This window comes from Dermacentor variabilis, chromosome 1 (genome assembly GCF_050947875.1).
Source record: "Dermacentor variabilis isolate Ectoservices chromosome 1, ASM5094787v1, whole genome shotgun sequence".
Taxonomy (NCBI): domain Eukaryota; kingdom Metazoa; phylum Arthropoda; class Arachnida; order Ixodida; family Ixodidae; genus Dermacentor; species Dermacentor variabilis.
The window spans coordinates 177,162,806-177,180,729 of NC_134568.1; the positions used below are offsets into that span (position 1 = coordinate 177,162,806).

Sequence of the window (17,924 nt, forward strand, 5' to 3'; positions counted from 1 at the left end):
GCATCATGGAGAACAAAAGGCACCTCGCGGATAGTGGACGGGCCCTGAGCTTCGAGTAACCCCGGTATTAAAAGCAATAAATGCGACTCCGGCCGTTTACTAATAAGCACACCACACAAGCAGTCTTGCCTGCACACGCATCGTGTTCAAACTGCTAATCCACAAACTAGCAATGTGGACAGCCCGAAATCGGTTCTTTTGTGCATCACAGAAATTAATGGGCTGTGAAACACCTGGAGGCTATCTGTCACACTTCTCACTTACCTGTATAATAAAGCAGATCAATACGAAAGTGACAGCACTTCCGGCTCTACCTTCTCGAACGTGAGAATTAATGCTTCGATGACAGCTCAGTTGCGCAGTCTCTGATCTGTAAGCAGCATTCATTGTGTATGTATGTCAAAAGCTATCATTAAGTAAAAAGGGTTTTACGTCTCCTCCCTCGCGCTTCTGTTGTATTGTTTTCATCCGCAGCGAATATTAGCTCTTCGGCCGCAGCGAAAGCGAGGAGCGCGTGCGCCGAGCTCTTAGCAAGTGCATTGTCAGACATTGAATGCCAGCCGAGTAATTATTATCAACGTGAAAATGTGAAGGCGCCGGTGCTCCGAGCTTTGGCTGCCATAAAGAGAAGCAAAAACGAAGTGCACTTCTTCAAAGGCTCATCTTACATCAAAGGGGCAACGCTTTTGTAGTTAATTAATGCTTCTCTCGGAGGAATAGGCGCTGACAGAGGGCTGAAGCATCTTTCACACTCCATGAGTTGGACAAAAATGTGCAGGAGTTCTGCTGGCATTACGCGGCTGCGAAGTTTTGTGCTCTATTTTTATTATGGAACTGACACCCACACCATTTATCCATTATTGAGGGGCATGTGTACAACAAAGAGGCGGGTCGATAAAAGGTACTTTATGATCGTGGCGCGCTTATGTGGGCAGATGAGTCTTGTTGCTAAATATACACAAACTACTATTATGAAGTTTCAATGTACCGCTTGCGTAAAGCACGATACTGGCCATAAATAACATTGCTGCTTGAATGTCGCTGCAAATTTGAGTCAAACCCCCTTTCTTCTTCTAAAACATAGCACTGCGTATAAAGGTGCTTTGGGGAGCATGTGAAACGTTTTCATATAGTCTTTTAATCCTCACTGTCACGATTTTACATACCAACGCGCCATTGTATACACACTCACTGATCCACCAAACCAAAACACCCATGCCAGACTGGATTTACAACCACCCGAGCCATTCCATGCGATATGGGGTGCCCAAACTAATGTTAGCCGAGCTGTTCAACGAAAAAAAAAGATACAGATACAGATACACGGTGCAAGATACAGCTTTACGACGTGCCGTGTTCGGGGGATGGGGGGGGGGGGGCGGGGGTGTCATACCTCTGACGACCGAACACCATGGGTCTTATAATTGTATCTTGCATTGTGTTTCTAAATATTTTTTTTCGTTGAACAGCTTTGTAACATTAGCTTGGACACACGGTATATGTCGCTCAACAATCTGAGAGGTTTCTTTTTAAAACTGTGCCCCTTTAATGGATCGCGCAAAGTCTTTTACCAAATTACCCATGACAAAATCGTTGTCATGCGAAGAACTCTTTCAGTTCGCAAGGTACTATCGTGGACAAATGAAACTAAAACAGAAAATTATGAAGTAGAACGAGTCTTATTAATAATGACACGAGAGCACGCTTTTGTACCGCTACTATCTTGTCGCCAATGATGGTGGAAGCCTCAAAGCTTGCAAGCCGAACTCATGCCGACATCGCGGGATGTGTTCAAAGCGGAAACGAAGTGATGAATTGTAGTTAGGCCTAAGTTGTTCGCGTTAATGTCTCCACGATATGCACGTAAAACAAGGTTTCATATGAAAATTCACAATTAATTTTTCTTGTTCAGTGATGCAGAAATTTGTCTGAGAGGTCTACTCAGGTCCTGTGTCGATATGCATTAGTGTTCGTCGGAGAGGTCATTAGTGAAGCGCATCTTTCATATCCCCAATAGTGAATGAAATTTGCCCAGGTTTACAATAGTTATGATAAACTTTTTTCTCGTATTTATATAGTTACACCTGATTGCCCATGAAGGACATTTCTTATTGAAAGCGCTTTCAGGTCAACCCAAACTGCGTCTTATATGCTAAAAAATACATAAGAATATTTATTTTAAGCGCTTTCGACTATGATTTGACCATTGAGAGGGACCAAATAAAGATGCCGCACACAGCATATATGGCAGAGCACATGATTAGTATTATACTGGTTAAATTCTTTCATTTTAATTTTTGCTCTAATCCAGATATTTTTGGAAGTCGCTCTCCGTATTGTACCGTTCCGTAACTTCGACGCACAACACATCGGCAATCATGTTGCACATTGTGCAGAAGACCCGGACCCTGTCGACCTCGAGTATTCAGCCATCGTGAACTACCACAGAGGGCGTCGCTTGCGATATCCACCACCCCATCGAAATCTAAAGAGAGAATATGCCGCTGCCTGGCGTAGGCTCCAGACAGGCACTTACACGAACCTACACATATTACATCGGATACACACCACAGCCTACAGGGACGAATGCCCATGGTATGGGGCCACGCCAACCCTATACCACATTACTTGGGAGTGCACACTACACAACATGGAACACCCAGACACGAACACCACGAGGGAGCAATGGGAGGCACTGCTGTCCAGCTCGGCCCTCGACGACCAGCTCAAGCTGATAAAGAGAGCTGAGAAGATGGCAAGAGCCAGCGGAGCCCTGGACTAAGGGCCCCGACCATTAGCGGTTTTTCTGATTATTCTTTTAATAAAGTTTATCTATTTATGTACGGTACACGGCGTTCAGCTGCAACGAGAAATTCTGCAGCAGATACGGGCTCAAATGTTCATTCCTGCCGAAAGAGTTGTTAGGAAAACTGCCGGCTTTATCCTGCGGTGACACCTTGTCGGGCCAGTGACAAGCAGCGAGGTGGACCGAGAGTTTTCCAGTGACATAGTTTGCACGTCCTCATATCTTGAGACCAGAGGTATTACATGTGTGGTGCGCAGGGGTTGCCAGCCAAACCATTAGACCCACTCATAAGCGCGCACCCAAGCCCGAAGGCGTATGTGTTGTGCGGCAAAGTCAGTACGAAACAACGCCGAGCATTGGCGCAGGGCCCAAATTCAAAATTGAATACCTCGCTTAGAAGAAAAAAAAATCACTCTAATCCGACCACCCAGCCAATTGCGTAGAAACGAAGTCATCCATAAATGTATTCTGCCACATTTCAATTTAGACGATCGGAATGCGAAGGAACTAGATGAGCATTGCGTGAAGCCCAGCAGAAGATGTAAGGTCCTTTGGTCGTTCTTTGTTGCACCTTAATATATATATATATATATATATATATATATATATATATATATATATATATATATATATATATATATATATATATATATATATATATATATATATATATGTGTGTGTGTGTGTGTGTGTGTGTGTGTGTGTGTGTGTGTGTGTGTGTGTGTGTGTGTGTGTGTGTGTGTGATGGTTTTTCTTAGCCACCTGTACTTAATATTGTTGATTTTAATGTAGCGGGATCTTCGTTAGCCTGTTTCCTCTGGTTCATACTTTGTTTACAACACAACGCTTATGTTATATTTTTGTCTCATTGATATGTATGTGTTATCGTAATGGAATTATAACTTACTTTTCATTTTTTTTCGTCCTGCTGCTGCCAACATGTCAGAAATTAGAGCCGGTCAAGTATCGGCGAGCAGTTATTTCTCCTAATCTTTCGGCAGAACTTGTACGAGTGCAAGGAAATAAATTCATATTCAAACTTTTAACGAATAGCAACAACAACTTCAGTGGGGAAATTGCGACAGCAAACGTGCAGAAATGAATATTTTGGCATGTTTTTCATTAGTGCAAATAGAAAATTTACTTAATTTTGGCCGGAGAGCCATTTCACCGAAAGATTCATTTCCGGGAGAATCGGTTGTAGTTATTGGACAAACAAAAAGAAAATAGTTTTTAGAAAAAATATGCTAAAAGTAATACGCATTCTCCTAACTCAGGGGTATGCGAAACAGTTCAGTGCAAACTATACAAATGAACGTTAATATCTTGTTTAGGTAGAAGCAGTGTACATTTTACAAAATAATTATTGTAGCATGGTGCAAGGAAGTATAAAAAAGTATAGCTTCCCGTGCTAAGTTGTCATAAATATTAGCAAAATTAGAAAGCGACATTTTCAGGAGAAATAATTCGGCAAATGACTGCGTACAGCAGCCATTTAAATCACTGTGTGATTTAAGGAGACATATGTCCGACAATTCGCGTCCAATGACTCACATAAAAGAGTAAAGCAAAATGACGGTCACTGTACAATGTCAGAGCAATTCAGGGGTCCAATTCTTGAACCTGTTCACTGCCTATGTGCCATTCTTTGGGGAACTTTGGGGAACTGAACCATTTATCACAAGTAACACTACACAGAAACAAAAAAACAAAAGCGAAGGGCCGAGCCTGTGCAATGCGCCCCCTTGCTATGGACCTGTTTGGTGCTCATTAACTGGCGTAAGAAGTGAAGCCGACGCTTTTCGCACGCGGCCATCAAATGGACGCCTCAGCGCGGCGCTTACGCTATGCAGCCGCCGTAGAAATGCGGCTCGTTGGTGCCGCGGCGAAGACTGCGCCGGGACGTGGGCGAGGGCGTGCGGTCGTTGGGGCCGGCCACCGCGATGGACACCCTGGGTGAGCGGCTGCAGTCCAGGCGCTCGTAGGCGCCGTGGTCTGCGGCCGGCTGGTCGTCCGTCTTGCGCCGGCGGCGCTGCAGCAGGCAGGCTACGCTCAGCGCCAGCAGCAGGCAGGCGGCGGCCGCAGCCAGGGCGCCCGGCAGCGCCGCACTCTGCAGGAGGCCGCCAGCCGGGCCTGCGGGGGGTCCACACCACGCGAGCTGAGGCGGAGAGTGTGTGGGCGGCACTCCGCGTTCGAACGCGACCGGGGCAGCGAACACGATCACCGAATCGTGGTGGTGGGTGAAGTAGAACTTGCAACCTGCCCCGACGGGTTCATTCATGGTCGAGATAATGTTGCCCACTCTAAAATACACTCCTCACACTCGTCGTCGTTGGCTCGAGCGTCCAGAGGCGCCCGCCTCACGCCGTCACCAAGATCGACCCGACGGTATGTCGGAAAATACGAGTGTACGAACGAGTGGGTTATACTAGTTCATGGTAAAATTCGAGTGCTTATAGACAAGGGTCGAAGTGGTTACAAGGGAAGCGAATTGCTCTGTTCAATTATTTTTGGTTCAAGCTTCCGAAGAGATATCTCCACTTACAGAAGCACGTATATGCTTCCGTCATAGCCATGATACCTTCTGTGTGAACAAGACAGCATAGTGACGTGTAAATAACGCTATGCGGACGGAAAGGTGAGCAGAACAAGAGGGCAAGAGTGGTTTTACGTTCCTCCTAATCACTTTTAATTCGAATCATTCTTTAACTCATACCAGCAACACTGCGTTATTTTATTATATGGTATTTAGGAGATGTTGTCGCCTTTAATTGGCGCCAGCTATTCCTTTTCACATAAGGACTTAAAAAAGCTCATAACAAAAATAGTAAAATCATAACAACACAAAATCCGGTAACATAAGTACACTGATGTCACACTATAACTGAAAGACAATTACAAATCATAAAGACACAAAGTGCAGTCACGTACGTAGATAATGCCGCACTAAAACTGAAAGCCAACTCAGAAACATAGCAACACAAAGTCCAGTCACATAGGTGCACTAAAGTAAACACACAGTCCGGTCACTTAGACTAAAACAAGGGCACATAAGAAATGACGGATTAAATTATTATGAAGTTACAAAAAGCAGGCACTAGATTGGTCAAAGTCGGATAAAAGAAAAACATAGAATGCGCTATCATATTTACACACTCTACTCAACACATTCCGAGAATATTGCTCGCTACTAGAAATATTTGAAGGGCCAGTAATGCTCGTCTTTGCAATGAGTATGTAAGCCAAGAACCTAAGATCTCCCTGTGACTCAAGGGCCTGCGATCTAATGCCACTAAATCAAGAGCTAAGCGTTGTCTGCGTCGTGTACACTGTAAAATAATTTACACCCTTAAATGTGAAAAAGGGTGTCGATGTGTTTATAACTCACACCTTTAGGGTGTAGACGGGGAATGCGGGAGATGGAAATTCAAGACGATGAGCAAAACGTGAACAAAGTGAATGCAGGAGCCAGCGTTTGGACAAGTGGACTTGCCCACTTGGACAAGCCTTGTCCAGTGAACAAGCCTTGAAGAAGATAAGTCGACTTGTCGAAACGTTGGCTCCTGCATTCACCTTGTTCACGTTTTGCTCATCACCTTTAGGGTGTGATTTATATAAAGGACATCCTAAGGGTGTGAGTTATAGACACATTTACACCCTTACTCACTTTTAAGGGTGTAAATTATTTTACAGTGTAGCGGACATCCTAGCCGAAGATGCTGTACATCTTCATCAGCGTGGCCACAAGTGCATTCCTCAATATCAGCTCTTGAAATTTTATGTAAAAAGTGTTTTGCGTACGCGGTACCGAGCCGAAGACGGTGAATCAGCGTTTCAAAGGATCTGATTGTATTTAATGTGGACGGGATTTTGAATTGAAGACATGGGTCAATGTGAAATAAATCTGAAAATTTCGAGTTCTGATCAAACCGTGTCACTTTGCAACAACGAGCAAGTAACTTTGCAACCACTGTTTTAGTAGGCGGCGCAATTTCGCCTTGTGTTAGAGGGAGACCATGTGTGGCGTTATTTACATGTGCTTGTCAAGCGGCCTTATCTGCTGCAATATTACCAGGGATATTTCAGTGGCCAGGTATCCATTGGAACATTAATGTACGATTTTCTTCCCTTGCTTTTTGAGTTTCTTAAGTATATCGTTAACTAACGCCATGTTTTGCGAATTGATGATGTCACGATGAAGTGAAGACAAAGCTGTCTGCGAGTCACAAAGGATGACCCATTGTTCCCCATTTTGCATCGAACTTATGTAGCGTAGCAAAGACAATATTGCAAAAAGCTCTTCTGTTGTTGCTGACGTCGCGTGAGATAGTTTAAACGTTTGTATTTGGTTCCATTGTGGAATGACAAAGTCAGCTGTAGAAGAATTTCTTTGGCAAGAACCACCTGATTATAGTCAGGGTATCGAAAGTATATTTGGTATAACGCCAGTTGTTGTGCTACTAGCATAAACATATCTCGTTTGCGAATAATTCTTTCAACCGAATGTTCCATTTTTGGAGTTACAAGTCGCTACGGAGCGTAAGGGATATCTGAGAACCAAAATCCCTGATGTGGTAGTTGATCTTTGCGCACCTGAATCAACGAATTGATGTTCGCCCTGTCGCTCTTAATTAGTGCACTTGCTAGTGGGTGCCTTTTGTGCTGCGCTGAAACGCGAAAGTAGTGTCGACAGGTTTCAACCATCCTCAATATAGGAAATGAACGATGACGTGCCTTTGCAATTACTAAGGAACTTGAGATTGCTCGAGGAACACATAAGCATATTATAATGCTCCTAGCTATTTATCGCTGGAGTCTCTCCTCAGATGAACAGGAGATTCCATGCAGAACAGGTGAAGAATGTGCTATCTTTTGCTTTATAAGTGCATTATGTACTTTTAGTAAAGATGAAACCGACCCTCCTCATGTCGTGCCTGCTACACGAAGAACATTTATTAATGAGTTTATTTGTTCTGCGAAGTTTTTAATGTGGGAATTCCAAGAAAGTTGCCTGTATAGTATAACCCCCAGAAATTTGTGTTGTTTCACTACGTGTAATAGTTGATCCTCAAGGCACAGCTGAAGATCCTTTAGATGTCCTCTGGTGAAAGGCAACACAGCCATCTTACTGTAAGACGGTTCCATTCCTCTTTCCTTGAGAATTTGTCCACAATGTTTAGGCCTTCCTGCAAAGTTGATTGAACAAGGCCTACACCTAAACCAGAGGCCCAAATGCAAACATCATCCGCATATATAGAGCAGTATAGTGCAGGTGTTAATCTCCGCGGTAGATCCATGAGCGCAGAATTAAAGAGAAACGGACTTAAGACAATGCCTTGTGGGGCTCCTTGAATAATACAATGAGAGGAACTTTTTCCTTCGTTGTTTGAATAAATATTGAACTGCCATCCAAGAAGCTGGATATCCACCGTAGCATCCTTCCAGAGACTCCCAGTTCTAGCAGGCCACATAGTATATCAGCATGGCTGACTGTGTGGAAGGCTCGTTTAATGTCTAAAGAAACCGCTATTGTGACATTTCCCCTAGCTCGCTCACGTTCAACATACATAACGATATCCAAAATTGCATCCATGGTGCATCGCCGCATTCGAAATCATGTCACGTGATCGGGAAGCGCTTCTGTTTGCTCACACCACCTTTGCAGCATAGCGTCAATCATTTTCTCCATGACCTTGCATAAACAGCTCGTCAGACTCAGAGGACTCAAGCTACTTACACATACGGAAAGTTTTCAGATACCTATATTGAAGCCTGGCAAAACTTTGCGGTATGTGTAAGTAGTTAGGGAAGTAAGTAGTGTGCGTAGGCAGGCTGACAGGTTACTATCTCCCCCCTTTTCAAGCTTCTTTAATTAAACATTACTGTAACGTCCTAGATTGTGAGAGCGAACCACACTCTTACAGCGCAATACAACGATGCTCAAACCAACAGGCCAGCATCGCATGCATATAAACATAAATTATGCATGCGTACATACTTCTTTTATTTCCTGCTGCACGTCGCATAGCAACAGCTTCTTTAAAGAGAGATAAAAAAACGAGAGCACATGTGCGCGCGTTACAGATGAAAGAATGCAATGCGCGAATAAAATACTATCCTTGGGGTGCGTCACGTTGCACATAAACAAAATGTTTAAAAAGGGGAGGAAGAACCAGTTTCTCAATATTGCACCGCCTGCGGGATTGGTCCAGGTTGAAACGAAAGAAATGACCAAGGCATTTATTGAGCGTAGCAGAATACAAAAGTCGTCATAGTCATCGGTGCCACACTATGGTCATCACGTTGATGCTATTGGGACACACAGGCTCGTGTCACGAAAACAAATGCTCGCCTTAGGCAAACATGCTTGTCTGTCTGGTAACCCTTCGTACACCCAAGCAATTCTGGATTGTCGCATAAGTACCTGACAAATGCTTCGGGTGGGATTGGATTGGAAAATCTTTAGTAAATGTCCTGCAGGACGCACGTCAACGCGCAGTGGGCGTCTCCCACGCAGGGACCGACAGGGAATACCTGGCGGCCGCTGCGCGAGCCTGCTGGACGGCCCATTACTGGTCTCGTAGGAGCGGGCTTCTTAGGGTCTTCTCCCACTTGTCGGAGGTAGAGTCGGGCGGAGCGTTTTTGCAATCCCAGAGCACGTGTGCGAGTGTCGCCGTGACCCCGCACGAGGGGCACGCATCGTCTGGGTAGACGTCCGGGTAGATGATGTGTAAGGTGGCGGGGTTTGGATAGGTATCTGTCTGCAATAAGCGTAGCGTTAGCGCCTGCGGCCTGTTTAATTTGGGGTGCGGGGGCGGAAAGAGTTTGTAAACGTGTTTGGTTATTTCATTGTAGGTTACTGGGACATCCCTGTTCGCCTCCAACTCATCGAGACGTGGTTGCCCGGAGGTGACGGCGCGGTCGGTAAGCGCGCGCGCAGCGACGTGGGCTGTCTCGTTGAGGTTGGGCGGGGCGCCCGGGATCCGACCCAGGTGGGCGGGAAACCAGATGACGGTGTGGTGTTTGAGGGTGCTTGGATCAGCGCCGTGGAGGACGCGTAACGCCTTGACGGAGACGACTCCTCTCTCGAACGCTTTGATGGCCGGTCTCGAGTCGCTGAATATTGTCGTTCGCTTATCGTCGAGCATTGCCAGGGCTATGGCCACTTGCTCCGCCACCTCGGGATCACGTGTGCGTACCGTGGCGGCGTTTAAAGTCCGTTGCGAGGACGAGACGGCTACCGCGGCGAAGGCTCGGTTGCATCGGTAGGCGGCAGCGTCGACGAAAGCGACGCCGTCCGCTTTCTTGTTTATTCGTTTGAGGAACGCGATGGCCCGGGCTAGGCGCCTGCCTCGATTGTGTTCCGGATGGACGTTTCGCGGAATGGGTGCGATCGTGATCAGGTCGCGGAGCTCACGGGGAACCGGCGTAAGCTCCGGTGGATCCTGGGTGTTCGGTGGGAAGTACCCGAGCTCGCGCAAGATGTGACGGCCGGTCTTCGTCATCGTCAGTTGTATCATCTGCGCTCTCTCCTGAGCCTCAGCGATCTCTTCGATGGTATTATGCACCCCGAGCTCGAGGAGTCGATACGTCGGCGTCGTGATCGGGAGCCCAAGGGCCCGCTTCACTACCTTTCGAATGAGTGTATTCAACTTGTCACGCTCCGATTGTTTCCACTTATGCATTGCTGCGACGTAGGTGAAGTGACATAGGACGAACGCGTATATGAGACGCAGCAGATTGTCTTCTTTGAGGCCGTGGTGACGGTTGGCCACCCTGCGTACAAGTCGTATTGCGTTGTCCGTCTTTGTCGTCAGCTTGTGGACCGTTTGGATGTTGGATCCGCCTGCCTCGATAATCATTCCGAGTACTCGGATGGAGTCGACCCTGGGGATTGGGCGACCGTCTCTGGTACGGACAGTGATGTTGCGCTCGGTCGGTGGTTTCCATCCCTTAAGCTTTTTGCCTTCTCGTTTTGGCCTGTACAACAACAGCTCCGATTTGGCGGAGGAGCACTTGAGGCCCGTGTGGTCGAGGTAGGATTCGGCAGTTTCTACTGCCTCCTGCAGAGCGGATTCGATAAAGCCGTCCGACCCCGCAGAGCACCAGATGGTGATGTCGTCCGCGTATACCGTATGGTTGAGGCCTTGTATCTTCGACAGGCGTTCGGAGAGCCCCATCATCACCAGGTTGAACAGCGTCGGCGAGAGGACGGAGTCCTGGGGGGTGCCACGCTGTCCGAGCTCGACTTCTTCCGACGTGAGGTCTCGGGCACGGAGCACGGCCTTGCGACGGGTTAGGAAGGAGCGGACGAACTCATAGAACCGGCGCCCGAGCCCTAAGGCCGTGATCGCCTTTAGTATTGCCGAGTGCTGGATGTTATCGAAAGCATTCTCCAGGTCAAGGCCGAGTATGGCGCGGGTGCCCCAAGTAGCCCCGGCGTCTATGATTTGGTGTTTCAGGAGAAGCATCGTATCCTGAGTCGAGAACCCGGGTCGGAAGCCGATCATGCGGTGTGTGTAACAGTCCTGGTCTTCGAGATACCGGCCGACTCTGTTGAGTACGACATGCTAGGCCACCTTACCCACGCACGACGTGAGCGAGATGGGGCGAAGGTTATCGACGCCAGGCGCCTTGCCCGGTTTCGGAATGAGGATCGTCTGGGCGAGTTTCCAGGCATCAGGTAACTCGCCCCGCCCCCACACGTCATTGATGGCGCCCGTGAGGTACACGACCGAGGGGTCGTCTAAGTTCCGCAGGGGCTTGTTGGTTATGCCATCGGGGCCCGGGGCGGAACGGCCGTTTAGTTCGTGGAGAGCCTGGCGTATCTATCCGACGGAAAATTCGGCGTCTAGGAGGCTGTTGTCGGTACCGGTGTAATCGGGATGTAGGGTCGGCGGGCCTGTGGATATCGGCAGGTACTTATGCACAAGCGTCTTGACGATGTCATGCGGCGAAGCGGTGCCTTTGGCCTGGTGAAGGACTTTAGTGAGAGAGTGGCGCTGCTTCGTGCGGGTGTTGGTGTCGCGGAGCAGGTGTTTGAGGAGATTCCACGTCTTCCCGTTGCGGACCTGTCCGTCGACGGAGTTACACACCTCGTCCCATTGCTGTTTGGATACGGTGCTGCAGTGTTCCATTATGGTCTGGTTCAGTTCTGCAATGCGTTTGCGGAGCCTGCGGTTGAGACGCTGGCTCCGCATCCTGTCAGTAGAGACTGTTTGGCTTCGAGCAAGTGGGCGAAGCGGCTGTCCATCTTCTCGGTTGGCATATCCGTGCTAAATGTTCTCGTGGCCTTAACGACGTCGGCCTTGAGCTGAGCCGTCCACGCCTCGAGGTTCGGGGCAGTGTCTGGAGGGAGTCGTGAGGAGCGAGTCTTGCGAAAGAGGTCCCAGTCGACCCACGTGTACGACTTGGGCTTCCTGACGATGCTGGGTAAGTGCACGGCTCGGATGTCGTGGATTTCCACAGCGCGTGGAATCGGCATAATTTTTTACCCTCAAATCTACGTGTGGTGATGCTTGTCCGAAAACGATGCTGCTCTCGGTCAATAATTTTACGAAAAGCAGTGTAGGCCGACAATTTCACAAGTTTTGATCAATGTACCATGTCTCTCCCAAAAAGTTCATGCAGCACGTTTAAAGAATTTCATTTCACAAGCTTTCAGAGAGATAAATGTGGTCGCCTACAAAATACGCCCCATTAGGCACAATAACCAGTTGCACCTTTTCTTCCATTTTTCGAAGCACCCTTAGAAGTCATTTTATGTTAAGTTCTTCAGCTGTGATGCCATCTCCTTTTGAGTTGTCGTCCCATTCCTATAATTCCATCTTTGGCTAGAACCAGTTGGCTAGAACCTAACCAGCTGGAACCATTCGGGGAAAAATAAAAAAAAGTTAATTGCAAGGGGCTAAATCTGAGTAAGGAGGCTGTTTGAGCACAGCAATGAAACTGCGTTCCAAAAACTGTCAATGCAGAGTGCGCGGGGGCATTATCGTGTTGCAGTATTCAGCGCCCATCTTTCGACAGATTTGGTTTCACGCTGTGCACGCTACCTCACAGAAGCTTCAGGACGCCATGTAGAAAGGTGCATTAGGAGTTTGACTTTCATGCACAAATTAGTGGTGCCCAGTTTCATGGCAGTAAAAAACATGGTCAACAAGGGTTTAGTTGTTGCTCTGTTCTACCACCCTACTTTTAGCCTTGGCTCATCTTCCTTTTTCCGCTCTTTGATCCGCCGCCTCAGACTGTGAGCTTACCCCATGCCATCCGGAGCAACATCATCGTACGTCCTCTACCTCGCAACATGCACCCAGTGCACCACGCAGAGGCCCGGTCCTGGCCATACACAAGCGATAAGGGACTTTACCCTCCGCAGCCTACACGGACGCGGCGTCTTACCCTAGACGCGCAGCCACAACAGCCACCTCAGTCGTCAACAAAGAACATCGGAACAGCATTTCGCTCACACGAAACAATCCCCTCCAAGCCGAGGAAGCAGCCATAGCCGTCGCGTTCTCCCAAATAGAGGTTGAAGTCACAGTGACCGACTTCCAACAGGCGTGCCGCAACTTTGCTAGCAGCAGAATTCATACCACTACGCTCCAGATTATCAATCAAAAGCCGCCAACGAGATCAGTCATGATCATCTGGGCGCCAGCTCATCACGGAATTCCTGGCAACAAGGTCGTCAAACACATGGCTCGAGATTTGACCCACCGAGCCGACGCCGAGGAATCTGAACCCGAGCGCATGCACCATCTAGTTTAGTACCAAGACATCACACAACACTACAAGCTAAGCCGTAGAACATATGCACCCCCACACAAGCCACTACCTAGAGAGCAGGAGCGATTTCTCCGAGCTATGCAGGTTAATACATTCTCCCACCCAACCAGAAATCATCTCATAGCCCCTACAGAATTCTCTCCGCAATGCCGCTTCTACGCAGAGCCCGGGTACCTCAGGCACATAGTAGGGGGTTGCAGAGCGGCACCATTTAATCCTCCGAACCCTTACCACACCAACGAGCTTCGGGAGAGAGCCCTGGCCAGCTCCGGCCTCGAGGATCAGCAACGGCTAATTGCGAGGGCACAGGACGCGGCCCGAGCTCAAGGCATTCTGAAATGAGGAGGCCTCTCTAAAGCTGCATTCACCCCCCCCCCCAAAAAAAATGCTTATTCTCTCTCTTTCTCTCTGCGCTTTAAGCTTAATGTCGTATTCGTAAATTCAAGCTTCGTAGCCGATGAGGACCCTTTCCAAGAATTCACTACTCTCATCTCAAGTTTTCCATTCAATGCAACAATATTTTCGTCACAACTTTTGCCCCGAAGTGAGCAATTTAGGCACCATCTTCTTCCTCCTCCGTTTCTAAGTTTTCCGTCGAAATCATATGAATGGACGACTTTTCCAAACAACCGCTTTTACTATCATTCTAACAGTCATCTGGTGGTCACAAGCGCTAGAGGGCGCACACGATCAATGTTTTCGTCTTCACACGAGATGAAGGGGTGTCCTGATCTTGCATCGTCCTGGGAGCCGTCACGGACTTCCACAAAACGCTTGATCCACTTCAACGCAGTTCCTTCCATAGACCATTTGCAACATTTGATGAACTTCTGCACCATTCCTGCCCCATTAAGAAATATGATATCGTTCCATTATTCGGCCTGTTTGTCGATCTGCACTTCGACAAAGACTAAAGGTGGATTGCACAAAAAATGCACACATAAAATACTACCATGTCACACAGCTGTCCGGCTCGTGCTACAGGTCAACTGGGTCATTTATAATGGACGGAGTGACGCTACTACACCTACTTCCACTTTTTTGCTGACTAACTGTATTAAATTTTGGCACAGACCTATGTACGGGGTGTCCCAGCTAACTTTAGCGGGAGTTTAAGAAATGGGAATGCCACGTAGCTGAACAGAACCAAGGTGATGTTGTTTGCCGTCGCTTAGAAATACTCAGATTCTTTTTTCATTCCGCCCAATTAGATGATTAGTCTTAATTAATTAGGCAACTTCTCGAATATTATAATTAGATGAAAGATGTCAACGAGAAAATTGTAGAGCAACCTAAAAACTCCCGATGGAGCTTTCTGCTGCTCAATATGTGCTACATAAAAGTGTTTTTCCGAGCGTGAAAGAAGCCCGCAAATTTACACAAAATGTCTTGAGAGGCCAGTCGCGCGGTCCATATTTTGTAACGCTTATTAGTATTTTCCACTCTGTATCCTCTTTCATCATTGGCTCGTACGAAGACGCGCCCTCACTCTCTTGGAATCGTACATTATTATTATTATTATTATTATTATTATTATTATTATTTATGGAAACATACAAACACGCAAAAGAAACAGGGAGGGAGCAAGCTGACAACTGCCACCGAGAGGGGCACAACGCCTGCTTACTCTTTCGGGAGGAGGGAATGAAAAGAGGAGATGAAGAGAAGAAGATAGGAAACAAAGCAATAGGAAAGAAAATACGAAATAAGCAAATGACAGAGACACGGACAAAAGAAAGTAGGAACACGGAAAAAATGTCTATAAACGGGAGGCCAAATCAGTTTTCTGCATGAAACTTAGCAAGGCTCTATGGGCCTGGCCACGTTAGCAGCACTCCCTCTCGGAAACAGACAATCATCAGGGGTCGTACACTTGAGTCCAATCAGTCCATATTCCTTAATTAGCAGTGCGCGTCGTGTGACGAATGCGGGGCACTCCAATATAAGGTGTTCAAAGCAACAGTAAATTACCGTTCTGCAACACCAAAAACACCACTCCTACAACTATCAGACGTTCGGTAAGCCAGAAAAAGCCCAAGAACGAAATACGGGTGGCGACGCCTACTTAAGTTCCCGCACCGGAAGGCTGTGACGTCTTGGTTTTTGAAGGCATCTTCTAGGGCCTAATAATTATATACAGAGGTACAGATTGACTACATTGTGTTCTAAAGGAATCAAATATTAAAAATGGCAAGTTTTAGGAACCTTTATTCAGCCAACGCGGCCCAAATGCGAAAATATACTTTGGAATCCCTGACGTCACGCTGACGTCCCGGCGCTGGGGTTTCGGCGCGAAATTCAAATACTGATACTTCGACCTTCATTTTCTCATCTAATAATAAAACTATTTCTTTAAATGACTGCCTGCAGGGTTCTAAAACAACGCTTCATTAGTCTAAATAGTCTAAACTTATTTATTGTTTCGCTTTAGTATCCCTTTAAGTAGCATGCTCGCCTGGCGTCAATCTTGAATTGAATTCTGAGGTTTTGTGCCAAGACCCAGATATTATTATGAGGTACGCCGTAGTGGGGAAATCCGGATTAATTTTGGCCACCTGGAGATCTTTAAAGTGCCCCCAATTTCGCCCCCATCGAAATGCGGCCGCCGCGGCAGGGATTTGATCCCGCGAGCTCGTGCTTAGCAGCGCGACACCATAACCGCTAAGCCATCGCAGCGGGTCAAATTTCAATCGTGGAACAGGCAATTCAACGTTTAAAATGCAAATCATTGCACGTATCTCGCACCTCATTATCATTTTCACACAATCATCTTAAAACTACGTCTCATGAGTGTATTTCATGTCACAAATATTTCGGCGTTCATATTTTTAGTAACCTGTCATGGAATTATCACGTGAGGTACATCATCGCCAAAGCTAACCGTTCACTTGGGTACTTCCGAAGAAACTTCTATATGGCACCCACCCCTCACCTAAAAAGCTTCTCTACACCACCTACATTCGTCCGTCACTAGATTACGCATCCTCCTTCTGGAATGCCGGTGGCACTACACTGATAAACGAACTTGAAGGAGTGCAGAATCGTTCCATTCGCTTCATCTTATCCAATTATAACCGCTCGGCCAGTGTTACCATGATGAAGTCACTGCTTAAACTTCCAGAACTTACCGCTCAGCGTAAAGGAGCCCGGCTCACTCTTTTTCATAAGGTGTACTATCACAACAATCATCTTTGCGCGAACAGTTTGTCAAATCCTCTCCTTTCATATCGTCTTAAATTGACCACCTACAAAAATGTTATGTTGCTCTTTGCAGAAGTGTGAACTATTCACATGCATTTTTACCTCGAACCCCTTCCGAATGGAATCAGCTACCAGAAACCGCTAGTGCTATCACGGATACATCGCGCTTGAATAATTTTTGAATAACAGACTTAACATTGCCAATTTGTACCTAATTTGCTCTTCTGTTTTGGCTTGCTTACCTTTATATCCTGAATTTAACTTCTATGCTTTTCAGGCGTTTTGTTGCATCTGTACATTTATCTATAAACTTGTCATTGTTCATGCTCCCTATTAGTATTCGATCAACTGTGTTTCCAATTTTAGTCTGTAATATGAATCTCCCCGCTGTAATGTGCAAACCGTGAGAGTAAAATAAATAAATAAAAGAGAAAGAAAAGCAAAGGAAAGGCCGAAATGTTAACTACAGGATGTCCCCAGCTTATCATTATACTCAGCATCTCACCCTCTCGAGCTTGCTTCTTTTTTCTGGTGAAACCCGTGCGCGCTAATGATCGTTCATTCGACCATGTGCAGGATGCATAGCCCAGAAATATCTAGTGGTTCTCATTAGTCATCTGATAGTCTTGATATACCATAACACGCTGTACTTCGAAGTTAAAGCCGCACTGACTAAATGGTTCATTGAATAAGGAGTCTTCAAATAGTGGAACGAATATTCGTATTCGTATGCGACTATAATCCTAACTGCTTATGGGCGCCTTTCTTCGTCCTAATTAAAGCGCGTGAGGTTCGTTCACACAATTACCCATCGTATTGTACTTGTACCTTATTTAAGAGACTTTGCTTTCGTGAGTAGATTTAAGATCCAATAAAGTATTGAATGTACTATCGGCGTCTGAAGCTTTCGGGTGCTTATTTAGCGAGAAAGCTGAATTTCCAGACCATTTCTTACTGCAGCCTTTCAAATGGTCAACACTGTGCCAGCCACTTATACCATTAAAGGTAGTATTTTGTAGAAATTTTTCTCGTGCGACACCATTGAGCTCTAGTCCGTCAATGCCGAGTGGACCATGAATAGCGGGGGGCAGCCTCAGGCCGCCCGATGACGAACGGCGAGAAGAACAGAAAA

The 17,924-nt window shown here is 46.7% G+C and overlaps 1 protein-coding gene across 1 annotated transcript in view; it reads right to left on the bottom strand.

Annotated features, from left to right (window-relative positions):
• Nucleotides 1-17,924, bottom strand: part of LOC142588463 (synaptotagmin-15-like) — a 378,085-nt gene that overhangs the window by 150,703 nt on the left and 209,458 nt on the right. The window contains exon 2 of the mRNA XM_075700233.1: nt 4,651-4,939. Within this exon, the coding sequence (XP_075556348.1) occupies nt 4,651-4,939 (289 nt within the window). The remainder of the gene's footprint in view (nt 1-4,650; nt 4,940-17,924) is intronic.